This window comes from Cheilinus undulatus, linkage group 18, assembly GCF_018320785.1.
Source record: "Cheilinus undulatus linkage group 18, ASM1832078v1, whole genome shotgun sequence".
Classification (NCBI taxonomy): Eukaryota; Metazoa; Chordata; class Actinopteri; order Labriformes; family Labridae; genus Cheilinus; species Cheilinus undulatus.
The window spans coordinates 7,789,711-7,809,737 of record NC_054882.1 but is presented as its reverse complement, the minus strand read 5'-3'; the positions used below and the strand labels follow the sequence as shown (position 1 = coordinate 7,809,737).

Below are 20,027 nucleotides of genomic sequence, written 5' to 3'. Positions count from 1 at the left end.
TTGACCAACTTGGGTTCTTTAATCTGTTGTTACAGCATCCACTTAAAGGTCTGTGTTCTGTTTTTGCATTCTGAAATGTGTATTAACTGCTTGGTGCTCAGATATCAGCGGCCGCACATGCCGCCAGTTCAGCATAGTAGTGGATTTATCACTTGGCGAAACAGCATGGATTCCCTCTGTGCTTCCAAACCCTGTATCAGCACCAACTGAGACGGGGAGCTGTTATTGGGGGAGGTAGACTAAACAGAAACTGTCTGCAGGCTGAGCTTGTATGTGAGTGTTGTGGTTTGGCTATTAACTCATTTTGTAAAAGAGAAATGGCAGCTGAAATAGTGCAAAGAGAACGTAAGAAATCCTGCCCACTTAACTCTCCATTTCCTCACACTGTGAGTATTTTAAAGAAAGGAAGATAGATTCTCTGTGTGTCTCTGCGTGTCCTTGTATTGTTGCCAGGCAGATATAGCCCTTCACATGGCTAACCTCTGACATCAGCGTTTCCTCGCCTCTCTGCTGCCACCACTACGCCGCCAGTTTCTCCCCAGCGACTCAAGGCAAGACCCCCTCCTGCCCAGATACACTTAGTACACTTAAAACACTCTTACCATATCGCTTTCACCATTAGCCGCCCCTTTTTCTCATCCCCACCCCACTATTGTTGTATTTTTACTGAGCCAGTGAGCTGTGGCTATTTGTGGGCTATTATGAAAGCCACATGTAAACACTCATCACTCTCACTGGCGTCTGCCAAAGCCTGCTGAGTGGGCCCAGGTCACTGCAACAATAGTGCAATGCACAGTGGGCGACTTAAGAGTCATTTCACATGTAAACTTCAGCTAATGGGGATAACATGTTGGATTTTTTCAAGCAATCTAAAAGCAGATAACATTTTTTTTCTGAATTCATGTTTTTGACAACATCAAAGGATCCTCTGCTTAATTATTTTGTTATACAGCCAAAGAAACAACCCTGTAATAATTTATCCTTTCATGCAATGTTCAATTTTATTGAAAATTTTGAATTCAGGTTGTTACATGAACTTTATCCACTCACCTGAAGACTGCACTTCTATCAGTGAATGAAATACTGTTAAAAGGCACCTAGAAGTACAAATCCCTCATTACGGTAGGATTTATTGCAGAACTTTTATAACCCCAATTCCTAAAAAGTTGGAGCGTCGTGTAAAATATAAATAAAAACTGAATGCAATGATTAGCAGATGTTAGAAACCTATATTTTATAACACACCTTGAATTTGATGGTTGTAACACTTCTCAGAAAGCTGGGACAGGACAACAAAAGGCTGGAGAAGTAAGTGGTACCAATGAAAAAACAGCTGGAGAAACATTTTTCATCTAATTCTGAATTACAAATTGGCAACAAGTCAGTCACATGACTGGGTCTAAAAGAGCATTTGAGAGAAGCAGAGTCTCTGAGAAGTAAAGATGGTCAGAGGTTGACCAATCTATGAAAACTAAAATAATAAAAAAGGTTGTTGGACGATTTCCTAAAAATATTCCTTTGAATAGTTTTAAAAAGACAGAAAATGTGTGCTGAAACAAGATGGTCTCAGATTTTCCCCTCATGATGTCATGTGGGGAGTTAGCCCCGCCCCCAGGTTCTGTTGGCCCTCCCTGCTTGGAAGGAAGTTCTAGCCTCCTCTCCTGATTCTCCTCTCAGCTGCCAGCCGACATGCTGGATAGCTCAATGGGTTACCCTGCTGATTTCAAGCTGGGAGCTGGGAATCCCAGTCAGGTCCTTAACTTTGGACAAAAGTGTCTGACATCGGCGCACCGGTAGTCTAGTGGTTAAGGCGCATGCCATATACGCAGGCGACCTGGTTTCGAATCCGGCCCGTGGCACTATTTCCTGCATGTCTCTCCCCGCTCTCTCCCTTGTTTCCGACTCTATCCACTGTCCAATCAAATAAAGGCCAAAAATAAATCTTTAAAAAAAAAAAAAAAAAGTGTCTGACATTGGAACATCAGGAGTCCCACATGCATTTCCTGAGAGGGGTGTGGTCAGAGGCGGAGTCAGACAGCTCATTAACATTTAAAGCTACAGACACAGAAACAGCTTGTTCTGAGAAGGGCTAAAACAGAGGACATACAAAAATCCTATACTAGAGTGTTTTTCAGCAACAAACTTCACTGGTATGCTTTAGGGACCTCTGAGACTAATATAAACTTGTATGAAAAGGGTCAAATATGTCCCCTTTAAGAGAAATTGTGACCCAGACTTGGAAAATTTTTAAGCACTTAAATTTGTCTAATAAAAATTTTGGACCCTAAATAGAAAATAATATATATATTGAATAAAGACACAAGACAAATTACATGTTTAAGCACATCATGGCAGAACACATGCATACGTCTTATTTTACTGCATTTTCCTTAAACTGAAAAGAAATGTGGTTAATTCCTGAGGAATTTCTTTGTTTTCTTGGGAAAAAACAGCTGTGTTTGCCAAAGAAAAGGAGATAAATAAATAGAAAAAGTGAGATGAATAATGAAATTGACATACCCGTAATCATTGGAAAACCTAAAAAATGCATGTACAACTTTCCCTTAGAGGTTCTGTATTTAGAATTCCAGCCACATTTTTTTTCCAGGCACACAATTGTGACCTACTGGAACGAACTTTACAACACACTTTGGGGTCCCGACCCACCAGTTGGGAACCACTGATCTACGGTACATCATATTGTTGAAATTGTCAGAGAATCTCGAGAAATCATGTTGAGTAATGGGCAAGGCCAAAGATCAATACTGGACGCTCGTGATCTTCAGGCCTTCAGTGACACTGCATTCAAAACAGATTTGATTTGTACAAAATTTCACTGCATGGGCTCAGAAACACTTCCATAAACCATCACCTGTCAATGCAGTTCACAACGCCATCTGCAAATGCAAATTAAAGTTGTATGATGCAAAGAAGAATCCATGAACACAACTCTGGGAGGATGCAATCTTCTCTGGGCCAAAGCTCATTTTAAATGGACTGAGGCAAAATGGAAAACTGTTCTGTGGTCAGATGAATCAAAATTTGAGTGGATGCTGTGTCCTGCAGACTAAAGAGGAGAGAACCATCCAGCTTATCAGCAAACACTTCAAAAGCCTGCAGGGGTTGCATTAGTGCCCATGGTGTGGGCAGCTTACACATCTGGAAGACACTAACAATGCTGACAAAACTTAAAGGGTTTCAGAGCAACATAGGCTCCCATCCAGACAACGTCCCCTCAGGGAATATTGAATTTTTTCAGCAAGACAATCCCAAACCACACACTGCATCCATCCCAACAGCCTCACAGTAGAAGAGTCCAGGTGGCCTGCCTGAAGTCCAGACCTTTCACTGATAGAAAATATTTGCAGCAACATTAAAAAAAAAAAAAATCCAGCAAGGAAGACACAGGTCTGTTGAGCAGCTAGAATCCAACATCAGACAAGAATGGGACAACATTCTTCCCCCAAAACTTCAGCAACTGGTTGACTCACTTCCCAGATGTTTACTGACTGTTGTTAGAAAAAGGGGGGATGCTACACATTGGTAGAAAGGCCCCTGTCCCTACTTTTTCGGGTCACATTGCTGCCATCAAATTTAAAATGAGCAAATATATTCCATAGACATCTGATGTGATGTTTATGTTCTATTGTGAATAAAACATGGGTTTATGAGATTTTAAAATTATTGCATTCTGATTTAATTACATTTTACACAGCGCTCCAACTTTTTTTTGGAATGGGGGTTGTATTTAATATGCTCTTGGACTCACTTATTGAAATAATGCCTTGTTACTTTGATTACTGTGATTACCAACTATGATCCAAATTAAATTAAGTTTATTTTTAAGCCTTTTCACATGATTTTAACATGATTTAATAAAAGTTAATTGTAGAAACTGTGCTTGTGCATATAAAAGAGAGATACAGATACAAATATTGCTTTTACATTTTATTTTTATTTCATTCTTTTTCACATTAATCATTCCAAAATGCAGATTAACCTTCATGACATAACATCAGCAGTCGAATTCACTCAGAATCTGTTACATCACTCTTGAGCACCATTGTCAGTTTAAAATGTCCTCTACTGACCACTACTTTGATAAAAGACTAGCTTCTAAAAAGAAACATTTAAAAATTTCCAGTGAAGTTTTGATTGTATACCATCACTTAAAGACTGCAATGTTTACATCTTCAATGGATCAGCTTAAACACAATTTTTCATACACCTTATAATGACTGGCAGTAATGTGGCTCCATATGTATCATGTTTATTCTGGAAATTCTTGACTCTGTGACTTAATATTCTCAACCCCAGTCTGATTTGAGTCAGCTCATATCAAGAACTTACACAGGCAGTTAAGTGCTTTGATTAACCTTTTGATTTCACACTTCTCCCTCCACCTCCTTGATGTCGAAGGTCATCAAAACAGCCATGTCAGTTGACTCCCCGGAGGCCGCTGCAAGCTTCAGTTGTTGGAGACCATCTCCACTGAAAACCTCACCTTCCCAGACTCTGCTTTTGTTCAGTTTTAGATCAGTTCGTGTCTCCCCCACAACGCTCACCCTCTGGACCCCAGGGACCCTCACCCTGAAGCGTACCCATGAGTTTGGCTCCAGCAGGCCCACACGAGGCTCAAAGAGCACGCAGCCTTTCCTCCAGGCTGAGTAGACACAGGGGAAAGGAGGGCACGGCTGATCACAGCTGTTCCTCAGCACAAAGTCACACATGGGGTTGAAATCTCCACCGGGGGTGATCCTCGCATACAGACCCAGCCGATACACCCCGGCATCAGGCAGGCTGACGCTCACTGTCACTTTGGTGTCTGTGTATGTGCAGAAGAGGTGGCGTGAAAGAGGGATGGCAGCTGCTGTTTTCTCTTCTCTGCTGAGCACAGTGTGGAGCTCGAGGTCCCGCTGGTTGTGGAAGGTGATGTTAGACTTGCCTTGCTGGGTGCTCAACAGTGCAGTGGTGTGGCTAAATTTCAATAGCCCTGCCTCTGTTGTGCGAGTTCCAGGCCCGCACACTGAACCCAGGTTAGGGGGGAAGAGCTCATCCATGCTCACCACCTTCCCTTTGCAGTGAAGTAGGAAGTTTGCAGCATTTTGGAACTTCAGATCTGTTTTCTCATAGTCCCGCACGAACACGGACAGCCGGTAGAAGCCACGTAAGGGGCACAAGACGTGGCACGTCAAGGCATTGGGTTGAATCTGAGTAGCCAGGCAGCGCTTGGCTACAGTAGCTTCCAGTCTGGGGTGAACCAGTTCACATAGCACCATCAGAGGCCTGGATGTCTTTAATGACAACTCAAAGACACCATCCTCCACCTCAGCAGCCTCGCTGCCCTGACTGCTACCAGAGACACCCAGAGATGCTGCAGCAGTCTGCAGGCCCCATGACAAGAAAGGGTTCTCTGGGATCTCCTCCATGGCCCTTGGGGTAGGACACTCTACAGTAAAGGAGCAAACCCAAAACAGAGATGTGGTGGCAGTTTCAGGTCTTGCAAAAACCTTTATGTCATAAACACCACTCACAGGTGGCAGGAGTTGAAGCTTCATGCTCCGGTGGGAGATTGTAAGGAGGCCGTAGGAGGAGTTGATGGAGTCTTTCTGTTCTGAGGCTCCACGGTGGAGAAGATCCTGGTGTTGTGTGATCTCGTAGGTAAAGGTTGCAGGTCTGGAGAAGCCGAGGCTGATGTTTGCCTCGCCATCCTCTGAGGAGAAAATCAGACGTGGCTTTTTAAGGATTAATCAAGACAAGTGTTTCATTTAAATGTTGGAAAAAATTGGGTTTGGTTGGAAAATCTGAATGGAAATGAAGAAGAGGATCTGGCTGTAGACCTCTGTGGTGGTGGTTTTTGGGCTCATCTATTGCAGAACTCTACAGCGGGCCGAGTAGTGACGTACTTTACCAAAGCCGGAACATGGATGAGACTGACTTGTCTTACACTTGCTGTCAGAGGTTAGAGTAAGTGGCTGTAAAGGGGATACATTTTCATTTAACACACCACAAACTCTGGAAAAACCCACAGAGGGTAAGCGTTAGGCACCTGAACCTTGAAGGTAAGGAGAAGGGGAATAAAATAAAAAAAAAGCACATCACAAACCAAGGAAAAAGCCAAAGAGGGTTAGGGTAAGGCACTGGAATCCTAAAGGTTAGGGTAAGGGGGATGGCGATAAAATTAGAAATAGCACACCACAAACTCTGGAAAATCCAAAGAGGGTTAGGATTAGGCAACGGAACCCTAAAGGCGAGGGCTGGGGTAAGGGGGAGGGGGATTAAAATTAAAATAGCACACCACAAACCCTGGAAAAAGTCAAAGAGAGTTAGGTTTAGGCCCCGGAACTGTAAAGGTTAGGGGAAGGGGGATAGAATAAAAATAACACACCAAAGACTAAGGGAAAACCCAGTAAGGGCTAGTACATCACTTCCTGCTCCATGGTGTAGAGACCTGCAAGAGATGGGCCTAAAATGCGGAGGTCTGCAGCCAGATGCCTCTCAATTACATGATTAAATGGAATAATACGTGCTCATTCCTTGACAAAATTTCAATCTGCGCTCACACTTTCACAGTTTAAGTGCATAAAAATGTGCAAAAAGGTAAAGGAACTCTACCCTATTGTAAGATGATCAACTCAGAGGACTGACCTGTTACAATGTGACAGTGATGAGGCTGGATCAGCCTGAGCCCCATGGTGAAGAAAGTGGAGGTCTTAAAGACCCTCCTTTCAAATTCCTCCAGGGTAATGGGCGTGTCCAGGAGCTGCCATTTCTCCTCGTCGGGATAGTGGGACTCTATGAACTCCTCTGGGTCGGTTAGAAAATAGAAATCATCGAACCTTGGAGGCAACAGATGGAGACAACAGACTGGTTAGAGACCCGACTCACTGCTGGTTTGGGTGTGTGCAAATCAACAAAGGAGCAAACTCAAACTTTTCATGATTACACCGTTCTTTAATGGAAATATCTGCAGTAAAACAAGAAACTAATATCCTAAACCACTGGGTGATTCACTCATGTTGAAGGATAACTCCCCCTCATTTCCAACCTTTTGACAAAGCTCTCATGTTCCATATCCACTCGTCCTGCTCCCCAACAGGCATCCAACAGGAACCACTGTCCTCCCAGAAGCACGGCGTTCCATAGGTGATCAGATTTCACATTCTTGAGGCTCTGTCCCTGACGGTACCCGATGCCCTTACTGTGCCCCGGAACTTCTTGGCAATCAATGCCCACCTCTCTGTAAACATGGACAAAACAGAGAATGTTCACTGGTTTTTGTTCTATCCCTTTTCTCAATGCTGTTTGTGCTGTAGATGTTTCATTCATCAATTCAGTGCACGTTATATAATGTTGAAATGTCTAGGATGAACTCAGAGGGGACCAAGGATGCAGAACGCAGCACAATACTGACTGGCTGAGTGGACGGATGGAAAACAAACTCGTGTTATGTCATGTTAGTGTATACGTACATGGAGATGAAGGACGTTTCTGCATTCTGAAACTAATTTATCTGCAGATAGAACTAAGTAATCTTTCTTTCATCTTTCTTGTAGTATGTCTCTTTAAAAAAGGATGAATTGATAGACATACAAAGTGGCATCAGTGTTTTATGAATGGATTGTTATGGTCTGACAAATTACTTAAGGCCTTTGGATATTCACAATCAGTTGCTGCATTTTGTAATTCTGTTATTTTGCATTTAAAACTGTTTTTGTTCCATTTAGGATTTCTGTACTTTCTAAACTAAGGGTGTTTGGCATTATATTTTGATAGAAGTCTGCTTTTATTTTCTAAGAAAATAAGGAATTGTTGGTAAACTGATTATGGTGAACATAACCCAGGAAAAAGGCACTTGTTATGGATTGAAAGTGTGCTAAAAAAGGGCAGTGACGCATGCAGTAAACTGCAATTATAAAAACATGAATGCACTGAGCCACACACTAATGAATATTTGCACCAACTGTCTGGCTGAATCCCTCCTTCCCAAAAAGATCAAGGAATTTTCCCCATATTTCAGGAAGTTTTCTGTGGGTAAATTTCCCAGATTTTTTTTGTTATCTTCTCTGGGATTTTTCCTGTAAATCTAAGGAAATTTACCAGTTATTATCAAGAGTTTTCATCTGAAATGTTGCTACATTCTAGTCAAACTTCCTTGAAACATTTTGGAATTTTAGCCAGGATTTTTCCCAGGAACTTTATTGAAACTCTGGTTGTTTTCCTGGAAACTTTGGGATATTTTCTGCTCTCTTTTGTGCTGTTACATTCCGTAGAGACGAGGTCTAAATCTTTGGCTAAATGATTGAAAATGTTCCAAATTTGGGCCCTGACTTCAGGAGTTGGTGGTGGGTCCCAGATGTAAAACACTGGACTAACACTTAACAGAAGAGCCACATCTTTATTATTGTGTTCATTCAAAGCTTGACTTTCATTTTGTTACCTGCACATCTCTGTACAGAGGTTGGAGTAGCCGCAGCAGACGCCCCGGCCAGTCGCTATCACCTCCTCTGGGGAGCTCACCTTCTCTGAGTGGCCAAGGTACCCACTCACATCATACTCTACAAAAACAGCATTGCTTTTAGTCCGAACAAGAACTATATACATATCAGCTGATGTTTAAGAGATAACTAGAAATGATGTATGAATTATGTGAAGTTAAGTGAAATACCCACCGATGTTGTGGCACAGCCAGACCCAGATTGCACGGACTCTCTCCAGCTCATTCCTCGTTCCTTGTGTTATGCTCTGTGCTATAGTTTTTACATCATACACACCCTTTTCTTTAAGCTGAAACACACAGATTTGATGTTAGATAGATATAAGCAGCATTGAAGTTTTCACATCCAGCCTGCATGGAAAACCTTCATGTACCCATCACCACATATTCGTTGTTTTTTTTTATTTCTGTCATCCTAGGACATCATCCTATTCGCCTGTATTTTTCAGTGCCATTCAGAGTATTGAACAAAGCGAGCTACCATTCATGCTCAAGGATGTGAGTGCAGTCTGAGAGCTGCAGTGTTTGTTATGGTTTTATTGCAGTAGATGAGTAGATGTTATCTCGCCTCAATGCTTTCACTGCAGAGCTCAGGGACACTTAGAGCCATTTCTGTTGTGTCATTGTTTTGGTTGTTCTGAGGAAGCTTTGGGTTTTTTTTCATCCTGCTGCAAACGTCCTCCTGTTTGGATTTTTCCTGAACAGGCTAATCAGGATGTGACATTTTTTTGGACTGAGATATTTTGTTTGGAAGATGCAGATGTGATTGCCAATAAATTGGTAGTTTTGTTTTATGTATCAGTGGATGCATGGACTGCTATTACAGAGTCCTGTGTTTGACTGCAACAAAATCAGCTTATTTAATTCATTAACTATGGAGAGATCACTTCAACGAGATCCACAAAAATGGCTCGGCCGCTGAAAGCCCAACAAATGGAGGCCTTCCTAGAAGACATTTAACAGTGGATAAATATCACTCCGTACTTTTGAAATCAGTAGTGTTGCTTGCTAACACTTCAGTCCATTTCCAACCAGCCTTTGGAGCCTATTGTTAAAGAAGTTGGAAACAAATAGAGCTCAACAGCCTGCTTTTTTGGCAGCCCTGGTTCCAGGGGTTCGATCCGCCATTCAAATCCCCCATAGACATTTGCCAAAAATCCTTATTACAATGCTTTTAATACATGAACCAAGCTACCAAGCTAGTACCAGCTATCCATCTATCTTCTGCTTATCTGGGGTCGGGTCGTAGTGGCAGCAGGCCTACTTAAATGTTTTAAAGCAATGTTTTCCAATTCCTCCTGAGGGATTCTGAGGTGTTCCCAGACCAGATGGGGCAAATAATCCCTGCAGCGAATTCTGAGTGTGCCACTGGGTCTTCAACCAGTCAGACGCACCTGGAAGACCTCAACAGGGAGGTGAACAGGAGGCCTGATCAGATGCTCGAACTACCTCAACTGCCTCCTCTCGATGTGAAAGAGCAGGGACTCTACTTCGAGAGCCCTCCAGATGTCCAAGCTCCTCACCCTATCTGTAAGGTTGAGCCCAGACACCCTTCTGAGGGATATCATTTCAACCACTTAAACCTGCTATAAAACTCTTCCGGTCATTACCCAGAACTTATGACCACAGGAGAGGGTTCGAATGAAGATCCCCTGGTAAATTGAGAGCTTTGCCTTCAGGCGGAATCCACCTTTTAATCTCGTGGGGTCCTGATCCAGAGATACTTGAACTCCTTTACTTGGGGCATTGTTGAGTCCTTGAGTACTCATGACTATAATACATTTGATTTGGTACAAAAACGGCGCTCAAAAACGGAGAAAAAGGCAAAAGCACAGGACTACTAGTGTATTTTTTTGCAAGGAGGAGAAAAAACATATCCCACAATCTATTGCAATCCATTTCACTCATTGTTAATGATAGCTTCTCAGGCTTTTAAGCCATATACATGCCTCTTTTCTACTCTTACCTTTACTGTAGTGTTTACATTATAAATGATACTGTTGTAATATATCGTAGTTTGAGTATTGCATTCATAGCTTGAGTATATCATCGTTTAACTCTCACATAGTTTGTTTTAAGTCTAACTTGGATACTTCTGATGATATGGTGAATAATCAAATCTACTATGGAGAAAATGAATGGGATTTTTACTTCCGGAACCACACTGCTGAGTCCTGTCATTGTTGGAATCCAATGCCGTAGCAACTCTTTTTTTTTCCCTTTTCTTTTGTGGAAGTCCTCGCGTAGCAAACTCTGACATAACTGGACTAGCAGTAACAGTGAGGTGGTTTATATTTTGGAACAGGAAGTATTAATAAAACATTTAGTTGGTGGCTTTAGTAAGTAATGGTGAATATTTGCATTTTGCAGTAAAATTAAGTGTGCTTTGCTTAAAGTTAGGATGGACCATTTAAGCTAGCCTCCAGTGGGCTTCCTGTTTCTGCTGGGTCCCTGAAACCTTTCCCCTTTTCCCCCCTTATGATCGGCCCTGCTTCTCTACCCTCCAGAGTGACCGGGTGCCATTTAGTGAAAGCAAAACCCGAGACTGAATGGCAGTAGATTAAAAGCGCTAGTGGTACCACGATTGAATGCTAGAGTGTTGCATTTTGTACCTCTAACAAGTTAAAAAAAAAAGTACAATATTTTTTTCATTCTTACATGACAAAGAAGTGTTAAAGAAGAGCTCTGTGGTGTTGGGCTGGAACTAGACAAGTTAAAGGCTCAAATGTGGGACTGATGTTGTGTTCATAAATAAGCCAGCAATTATTCTGAGACAACAGGAGCTGCAGCCTGTCTGCTGTTAACAGAGTCTTCACACATTCACAAATGTATTAAATACATTCTAAAAGTTAAGATCCAACTTAATGAGGTATGTAATGTCAGTTTATGACAAGATAGGGTCACTTTTTCTGTTTAACTCACTAGGCACTAGACATTGGCTCCTTATATCCATTAAACTGTACTTTTCTTGTATTTTAAGCTTTTAAATAGCTCACACCCCCCACCTTTGTCATTTACCACCATTCATATAGATCAGGTTATTTTAGTACTTATCTCTGAAAAATTACTAATCATTAAAATTATTAAAAATTGTCAGATAATTTCAATTTAACAATTATAATGACTTTTTATTTCACAAAAGAAACAATTATATCACTTTCAAAATTCAAATGCAAATATTATTTTCTGAATTTAATCAATGTAACACAGAATTAAGGCCATTTAAGTGTTTTTAAATGGCAATGAAAAATAAATTAATAATTATTTCTGTAGATTTTGCATTTAAAAAATTTACAGAGGCAATTAAAGACACTTATTTGTCTAATTTTGTACTACATAATAATCAACAAAGATGGTTATAGAAATTTGTATATATTTCATGTTTTCACATGATTTGGGTTTTTTGTTTTTCTCATTTTTACAATTTCCAGATACTTGGAATTAACTTTAGGGCCACACTGAGTGGGGGGAGAGCTGCATGTGGCCTCTAGGCTGCCATTTGCCCACCACTGATTTAGATCATTGGTTCTTAACCAGGGTCCAGGACCCCCTTGGTAAATACAAAGGTATTTTAGTAAGACAAATGCACAGTCATGTGCACACTTTTTAGGCATGTAGGATGCCGAAGATTCATCATGGGGCTAGATGTGTCACAGTCTGGGACTGGAGTGGGGGAGGATTGTAGCCAGAGTCAGGTTCAATACGTGTCAATACACATGTATCAATCAGCAATCAAGGTCAAGCTCAATGGCATTCTTTTACCCGGACCTTTTCACCCCTGGTAATACACCTAGAGATCACTGGCGGTTCTCAGGCCCTTGGGACATCCGCAGAACAAGCAGGGGTTCATGGCAACCCATGCCCCTGATGAATGCAAGGACATCCAGAGCACAACCAGGGTAGCGTTGATCCTCCCTCCCACCTTGTGGTGCCCTAAGGTGGGCTTACTTGCAATTACATGCCTTACATCAGCCTCCGTTTTTGGCCTTATGCTAAAAGTTCTGCTCAGTGCAGTATGTAGACCTGTTTTCATTGAGTTTTATCAGTGAAATAGTTAAATAAAAATGACTATTGTGTGCATGTTGGTGGGGGCTAAACCTTTCTTAGATACGAGTAGGGGGGTTCCAGGGAAAAAGGATGGGAACCTCTGATTAGATGGTAAGTTTTCACCCAGAAAGAGGCCACACCGGCATGATTAGATTGATGGTTCTTATTAATAGATGTGCCCTAACAGCCCACAAGCATTGCAGTACAAAGCAGCATCATTCTTACCTCAATACCTTGCTTCAATTTTCCTGTCTATACCGCTTACCCCCATTATTCCACATTCAAACTAAATTTGCTAAATGTCATAATGTTTTAGAATAAAACTAATTTACTTGGCAGAGAATTGAATATTTATTGTATGCAGTGTGGACACTGAAGTGAAATCTGATGCTCATGTGCTGTTAGGAGATTCTTAGAAGTCATTGTGCTATCCCTAAAATGTTGCCCCTCCCTCTGTTATGTAACACCAGGATGATAATGGTTAATGATTGTCACCTCTGCTCCAGCTCTGATGGCGTGTGAATCAATCCTGTGGAACGCCTCCGAGTTGGTAAAGAGGTCCTTTCGACACCTCCTCTTCCCCATCGCCCCAGGGCCCAATGTCACCCGCTGTCCAAGGTGTGGTTTCAGTTTCAAGTGCCTCTGTTCCTCGGCCTCCTTCCTCACGGCACTCTTCTTCACCACAGTGATAGTCCTGGCCGCGCTCTCAGACGATAGCTGCCTCTTTGCCACCGGACGCTGGTCCTCATTTTCTACTGTCAGTTTCTCAAACATGCTCCGTCTGCAGACCACTTCAGTCTGGGAAGCTTCCACACAGTCCAAGACTTTGGCAGCAGCCGTGCCCCCCACGGGAGGACCCTTCTGACTCTCTGGGGCCCGGCCCTCATCGTGAACCAGAGCTCCCACCACTGCAACGAGGTTCGGCTCGCTTATGATTTGGTTCTCCTGGAGGTCATGAAGCGTCAGGGCCTTTGCCTGTTCACATCCCTTCTGGGTCACCTCATCTTGCTGAGGAAGGCGTGTAGTGCAGGAGAAGGGGAAGGAAAACTTCTGAATTGCAACTTTTGCTGACATTATGCTGGAAGCATGGCGTCCTAGCCAGAGAGAAGGTAGATACTATTCAGAACACATTTGCCATTTTCTCAGAGCTATTTTTAGCAACTGCTCTTAATCCTGCAAGCAGGTAGAGCTTCAGTACGATGTTCAATAGCTTAAGTTGCTGTGGGAACCTTTCACAAAAGATCCAAAGCACTGTTGCTCACACTGCACTTAGTGTAACAGAGAGCCTGTTCTATACAGTACTGTCTGTGTAAGACAGTGATGAATTGGCAATTATATCATGTCTATTCATGACTAGAAATTAACCAAAAGGTTGGCCTCATTAGTCACTGTCAAGGCTAAAAAAGTCAAGGCATTCACCTAATTAGTATGACCTTATAACTTTCTATATGTGATATGATGAAGCCTCAGATTGATGGCTGCAACATGAATGCAACATGTGTCAACACAACTGTGAGCTTACTTTGAAGGAAATCTATTTTTATTCTTTAAACATGACTCTCTCTATTCAGAACAGTAATGGGAGTCCCAGTAAGGCATAACAGAACTGTAGCATGATTAGGGCTGCACAATAAAATTATTTTTTTGAGTAGCTTTCACAATAAACACATTTCAAAAGTCTGAATTGATCACAATAGATGAGGTACATAAGATGCTTTTTCACTGAGCTTTTTTTGCACACTGAACATGTTTTCAGGTGAAACTGAAACTAGAGAATAGCAACCCTCAAGAGTAATTGCTGCTATGCTAGAGGTTTTAATATCTGGCAAAAGTAAGCAATTGCCTTGGCCAGTGCTTCACAGAGTGTGGGACCTGAAAGTACTGCAGGTGGGCCAAGAGAAGCCATCACATAAACCATAAAAACCATCCATCCATCTTCTTCCGCTTATCTGAGCCATAAAAACCATTAATTTAGAAAACTATCACCACTTTAGAATTATTTAAAAACACTTGATTAGATGTTTGCATTTTTAAATACCCCAAAACTGACAGGACATTCAATGTTCATGTCATCTTTGTACAATTTATTTTGTCTCATGTTTAGAACTGGTGTTACAGTTGAATTGGTGTTGGATTAACTTGTGACATTCCATCAGATGTTCTCCAACAGAGATGTTATTAGTGCATTCAGGTACATACCATTACTAAGAAAGAATTGTTGAGGCACAAAGCACATTTAAAGAGCTGAATATGAGTAAAGAAAACAAAGGGAACCACGCAGATGTCTAACATAAATGCCCTGAAACCCAAGTGTTCATTTTGAAGTTTTCTGTTAATAATGTTAAAGTGGAAGCAAAAGACATCTCATCTTATAGTATTTTGAGGATTTGGTGAGCCCTAGAAATGTTTGAGGTTGGGTCACAGCGAAGTCTTGGAACGGTTGGTCTAGGCTGGGGCCTGTTGCTCTGAGGGGCCTCAAGATGTATTCATCCTACATCCAGTTTTATAAGATATCTTTCAAATGAAATATTGGGTAGTGTTCATTTTTGATTGTCAAAGCTTGCAGGCAAACTCCCTGACATTTATAAAAACTGAAGCCGGCATTGGTATATGTCCTTTAGGGCAGTGGTTCTCAACTGGTTTGGTATCACCACCCACCAACACCCCCTAATGAGAAATCAGGACCCAATTTAAAAAAAAACCCAATAATTAAAATTCATATAATGAAAAATGCTGCAGTTTGGCCTGGAATAGAACAAAAGAGACAGGACCAAACGTGTTTAAACAGCTCATCATTAATGAAAGTTTTCCCAAAGACAGCATGGATATTTGGTAACTTCTCGAGGAATTTTCTTATTATATTACAAAACTGCTTTTTTTTAAATGGGAAAGTGAAATAAACATGTTTAACGCTTTGGAAAAGTCAAGTTTGCTCTTCATTACACAAAACATAAAAATGTATGGATGTATTGCATGACCACTTAGGGCTTCCACGTGTCATAGACTTTAGGCAAATTTTATTTCACTTCACTTTTCCACTGGAAACAGCTTTGGACCCACTTTTGGGTCCTGACCCATCAGTTGAGAACCACTGCTTTAGGCAGCATACTGCAAAGATCCTTGCAAGTCTTAAATTTGACTTTTGAAATTTAAGGCCATGAAAAGTGTTATTTCCACCAGTGAGAGGTCTTACATTTTTAAGTTAATTTTAATTAGACATGCCTTTATCCAATCAGTGTTTTCTGGAAAAAAAAAAAAAAAAAAAAAAACAGTTTCAACAATTTTATTTTTGCTTGATTTGCAAAAATAATCTAATTTTCAATTTTTTTCCCCGAATATTGCAATTGCGATATAATATGTGATTATGGTTAGGTTCCTCATCTTATGCAGTGTTCAGCAAACACAAGCAATAAATCATTCAAAATTATAACCGGCACAATATTACATAAATTAAACCAGGTATGAAAGATTTGAAAAAATATGTAAATGTGATTTGGCTCATGTTAATCTCATTTTGATTTAGAAAATCATATACATGAACAGCAAAAACAGGATTTTTGTAAACTATTCTCATAAAAAGACACTTGAATGTATTCATAATGTGTAGAACAGAAAATCTGTGCTGCAAGAAATCTTTATCAAAGTGGTATTTCGACTCATTTCAGGTTAAGGAAATATTGCAGTGTCTGCGATTTGAAAATTGTAGCAGGTCATAACTACAGGACATAGCTGAGGGCAAACTATTCTGTTTTTAAAGTCTTTTTTGGTCTTGCATCTTAAAATGCCAACGCACAGATGCCTTAGTAACATTTAGAATTTCCTTGCCTCATCCAACCACTTTTCCAGATGTTGCCAACTAATGTTCATAATTAAGACAGTAATCTGTCTTTTCTGATAAAATATCAGACCAAAAATCATAAAGTTTCTCCCTTTTTGAGCCATTGATAGGTAAAATAATTAAGGTTTTATCATTTTGTAACAAGAAACATTTTTCACAACCTATAAAGAGATACATTGCCAATATTTGTGGACAGTTTATACATTGTAGGAGTTTGTCTGCTAGTTTTTGACATTCAAAAACCAAATATCTGTCTAAGACTTATCTTCTTGTTGTGGTATCATATTGGTCTTTGCCCAGGGCCTCCAAATTACTAAAGCCACCCCTGGTTGTTTGCCAAGTGCTAAAATATGCATGATTTATTTTGGATTCTCGAGAATCCTGTTGCAAATAGCTGTAGCTAAAGCTAATACTGCAAGTCACGTCATTGTTAGAATACTGAGAAAATAATATTAGGCATTGCATTTTTCCATCTTGCACTAGCTTGGTATAGAAATATCCTCAGAGTCCAAAATATTTGATTGCAAGACTCAAGTGTGACTTGCCCAAGTCTAAGCCAACAGAAATCACCGCATTTATAGAAATAACTTCCTGTAATTTTCATGTTGCAGTATATATATATCTGTCTTTTTTCCAGTATTGTTCAGCCCTAAGCATGACTGTGGAAAAATGTCTTTTTCAATGGAACAGCCTGCTGGCACAGTGGAGAGACTGACCGTCCTTCAACCGGACGACCCCAATTTGAAGCCCCATGCTGGCATGTATCTGCCCAGCTCAAGTGTCCTTCAGCAGGCCACTAAGTCCCATCAGCTCTGGGCACTGCTGCAGCTGACCCTGACCTCTGACTTTCCTAGAGTGCAACTACTGACAGTCCCTCAGGATTTTAACAGGCATCACCCACATGTTGCAATTTATCCAACCTAATAAAAGTTTTACCCCTTCAAACAGCATTTATACTTCCTTAAAAGTTGGCTAAAACTCCTCAAAATGTTGGTTTAATTCTGATCCAACTTAAAAAAGTAAAGGTAAGTAAACCCAGTCTCAGAAGTCTACATCCCTTAAAGTCGATTAGGCTTTTACTCACCCTGAGAGGATTTAAAATGCCTGCTGGATGTTCGCTGGAGTGCCAGGCAGAGATGTTTCCACTGTGTGTTCTCAGTGGTACCCACTTGCAGGGGGAGCTTATATACTCTCCCAGTGGCCTGCCAGGACAGGCCCCAGAATAACAGGCCTAAAAATACTACAAAGCAGTTAAGACCAGCCAATAGAGTAAGCCCCGACTCAGGAGTGTGACGTCTGTGAGTGTGTATCTATGAGTGTGTGTGGTTTGCAGATATATGTTCTCTACACGCATCTGCTAATCAGAACATACACACCGCAGCACACAAGAGGGTGTGAATTTGTAAAGGTGGGTGTGTCTGGTCATGTATGTTGACATGTGGCCATATGGATCATGAACGTGAGCCTTCGTGTGGCGTAAATGGATGGATGGAAAAGTTGGCGCGTGAGCACGTGTTGGGGTTCGATGGAGGGGTCGGATTCAACAAAGAGTTGGTGGTTCAAAGAAAGAGGTGGAAGGGTTTATGAAGAGGCCTGGCATACGATAACTCACACGTAAACATCAAGAACAAGCTTAGTCACCTATTTTCTGTCACAAAAATATTTAAATAGCTCCACTGTGTTTGTAGTAAACACTGGCACCACATTTTATAAGTGTGATAGGTCACAACACAAGAGATGTAAAAAGAGGGCATTGTGTAATGAGTGAGTTAATCAGAAACACTGTCAAATTGAACATCAGTGCACATGAGGTGCTGCAGTTCATATCTTCAAGTCACATAACTGATGAAGAGGCGTGGAGGGCAAAAAGAGCTTAGGAAAGTTTCAGCTTCTATTGACCACTACGTGGAGCTGCAGCACAAGATGCTTATACAAAGCAGTTCCTCCTTAAAATATGGACACTTTAAAGTTAAAACAAGGTCAAACATATGCAGCAACGTGGTTTATAACCAACACGCCTTCAGTAAAGGGTCCCAGATCTCCTCAAAAACATGTCCTCTGTCTTAAGTGTAAAACCTTGATCTCTCAAAATTAGGCCTGAACGATTTGCAAAAATAATCTAATTGCAATTTTTTTCCCCTAAATATTGCGATTTTATATGCAATTATTCTTGGATTAATTGTATGTATTTTTCAACAAATTCAAGCAATAAATAATTCCATAAATAAGACCATGTGTATTTAAAATAATAAAATTATTTCCAAAGCAATTAATCCATAGTAGCCTGAATCCGAATATGAGGGTGCAAAAAGCTTTAAGCTATAAAAGAGGCGGCTGGGGTGGGGGTGAGGCTGGTTACCAGCTAATCGCAGCTGGGGTTTGACTTTGGTGAAGTAACGCTAGGCTTCATCAGGTTTAGATAGACTGAGTGAACTATTTTGGGTAATCATTTTTATGTCACTCATTTTGATTAAGAAAAACATAAATAATACACAAAAAGGAGGGTTTTTGTAATCTACTATAAACATATTGATACTTGAATGTTTGCATAATGTGCGTAAAATCTCTGCTGCTGCAAAAAATTAAATTATTATACTGTTTTTTTGACACATTTCAAGTTAAAGAAATATTGCAACTTTTGCGATTTGAAAATTATAGCAGGCCATATTGCAATTTAATCTAATTTGCAATTAATTGCCCAGCCCTACTCAAAATACAAAATTTTTACCGTTTCCTCCATCCACGGTTTATATCTAGGCACAAAGTCCATATTCCATACCATCAGAATTACTTTGTTCCAACCACCTACCAACAAAATGTATATAAGAGCTGTTAAAGAGCAACCTTGTTTCCAAAAAAGTTGGGTCACTATGTAAAATGTAAATAAAACAGAATGCAGTGATTTGGAAATCTCACAAACCTGTATTAGATTCACAATAGAACATTAACAATATATAAGATATTGAACCTGAGACATTTTACCATTTCAGTGGTAATATTAGCTCTTTTGAATTTGATGGCAGCAATGCATTTGCACATTTGCAAAGTAGGGACAGGGTGACAAAAAGCTGGAAAAGTAAGTGTACTAATGAAAAACAGCTAAAGGAGCATTTTGCAACTAATTAGGCTAACTTGCAACAGGTCAATTATATGACTGGGTATAAAAGGAGCATTTAAGAGAGTCAGAGCGTCTCAGAAGTAAAGACGGGTAGATGCCACCAACTGGGGAAAAACTGTAAAAATTGCAGGATTTCAGAAAAATGATTATTAGTGTAACATTGTGTAGACTTTGAATAGCAAACCTTCATAATATCAAAAGATTCAGAGAAGCTGGAGAAATCTCTGTGCATAAAGGACAAGGCCAAAGGTCGATACTGGATGTTTGTCATCTTCAGATCCACCAGTGAAACTGTTTAAAACAGGAATAATTCTGTACTGGAAATCACTGCATGAGCCCAGGAACACTTCCAGAAATCCTTGTCAGTCAACACACTTCACCATGCCATCCATAAATGCAAGTTACAGCTGCATTATGCAGAAACGCCGCTGTCTTCTAAAGCTCATTTAAAATGGACTGAGGCAAAATGGAAAACTGTGTTGTGGTCATATTAATCAAAAATGTTCAATATCTTTTGGGAACCACAA

At 40.6% G+C, this 20,027-nt stretch overlaps 1 protein-coding gene across 1 annotated transcript; it reads right to left on the bottom strand.

Annotated features, from left to right (window-relative positions):
- Positions 1 to 3,941: 3,941 nt before the first annotated feature.
- Positions 3,942 to 17,524, bottom strand: ky (kyphoscoliosis peptidase). Its single transcript, XM_041812200.1, has 7 exons — positions 17,467 to 17,524; positions 13,040 to 13,638; positions 8,673 to 8,787; positions 8,441 to 8,558; positions 7,049 to 7,240; positions 6,649 to 6,839; positions 3,942 to 5,713 (listed from the first exon to the last, which is right to left on the bottom strand). The coding sequence occupies exons 2-7, from the start codon at positions 13,616 to 13,618 to the stop codon at positions 4,386 to 4,388; spliced, it is 2,523 nt and encodes an 840-aa protein (XP_041668134.1). The 5' UTR covers positions 13,619 to 13,638; positions 17,467 to 17,524; the 3' UTR covers positions 3,942 to 4,385.
- Positions 17,525 to 20,027: the final 2,503 nt, after the last annotated feature.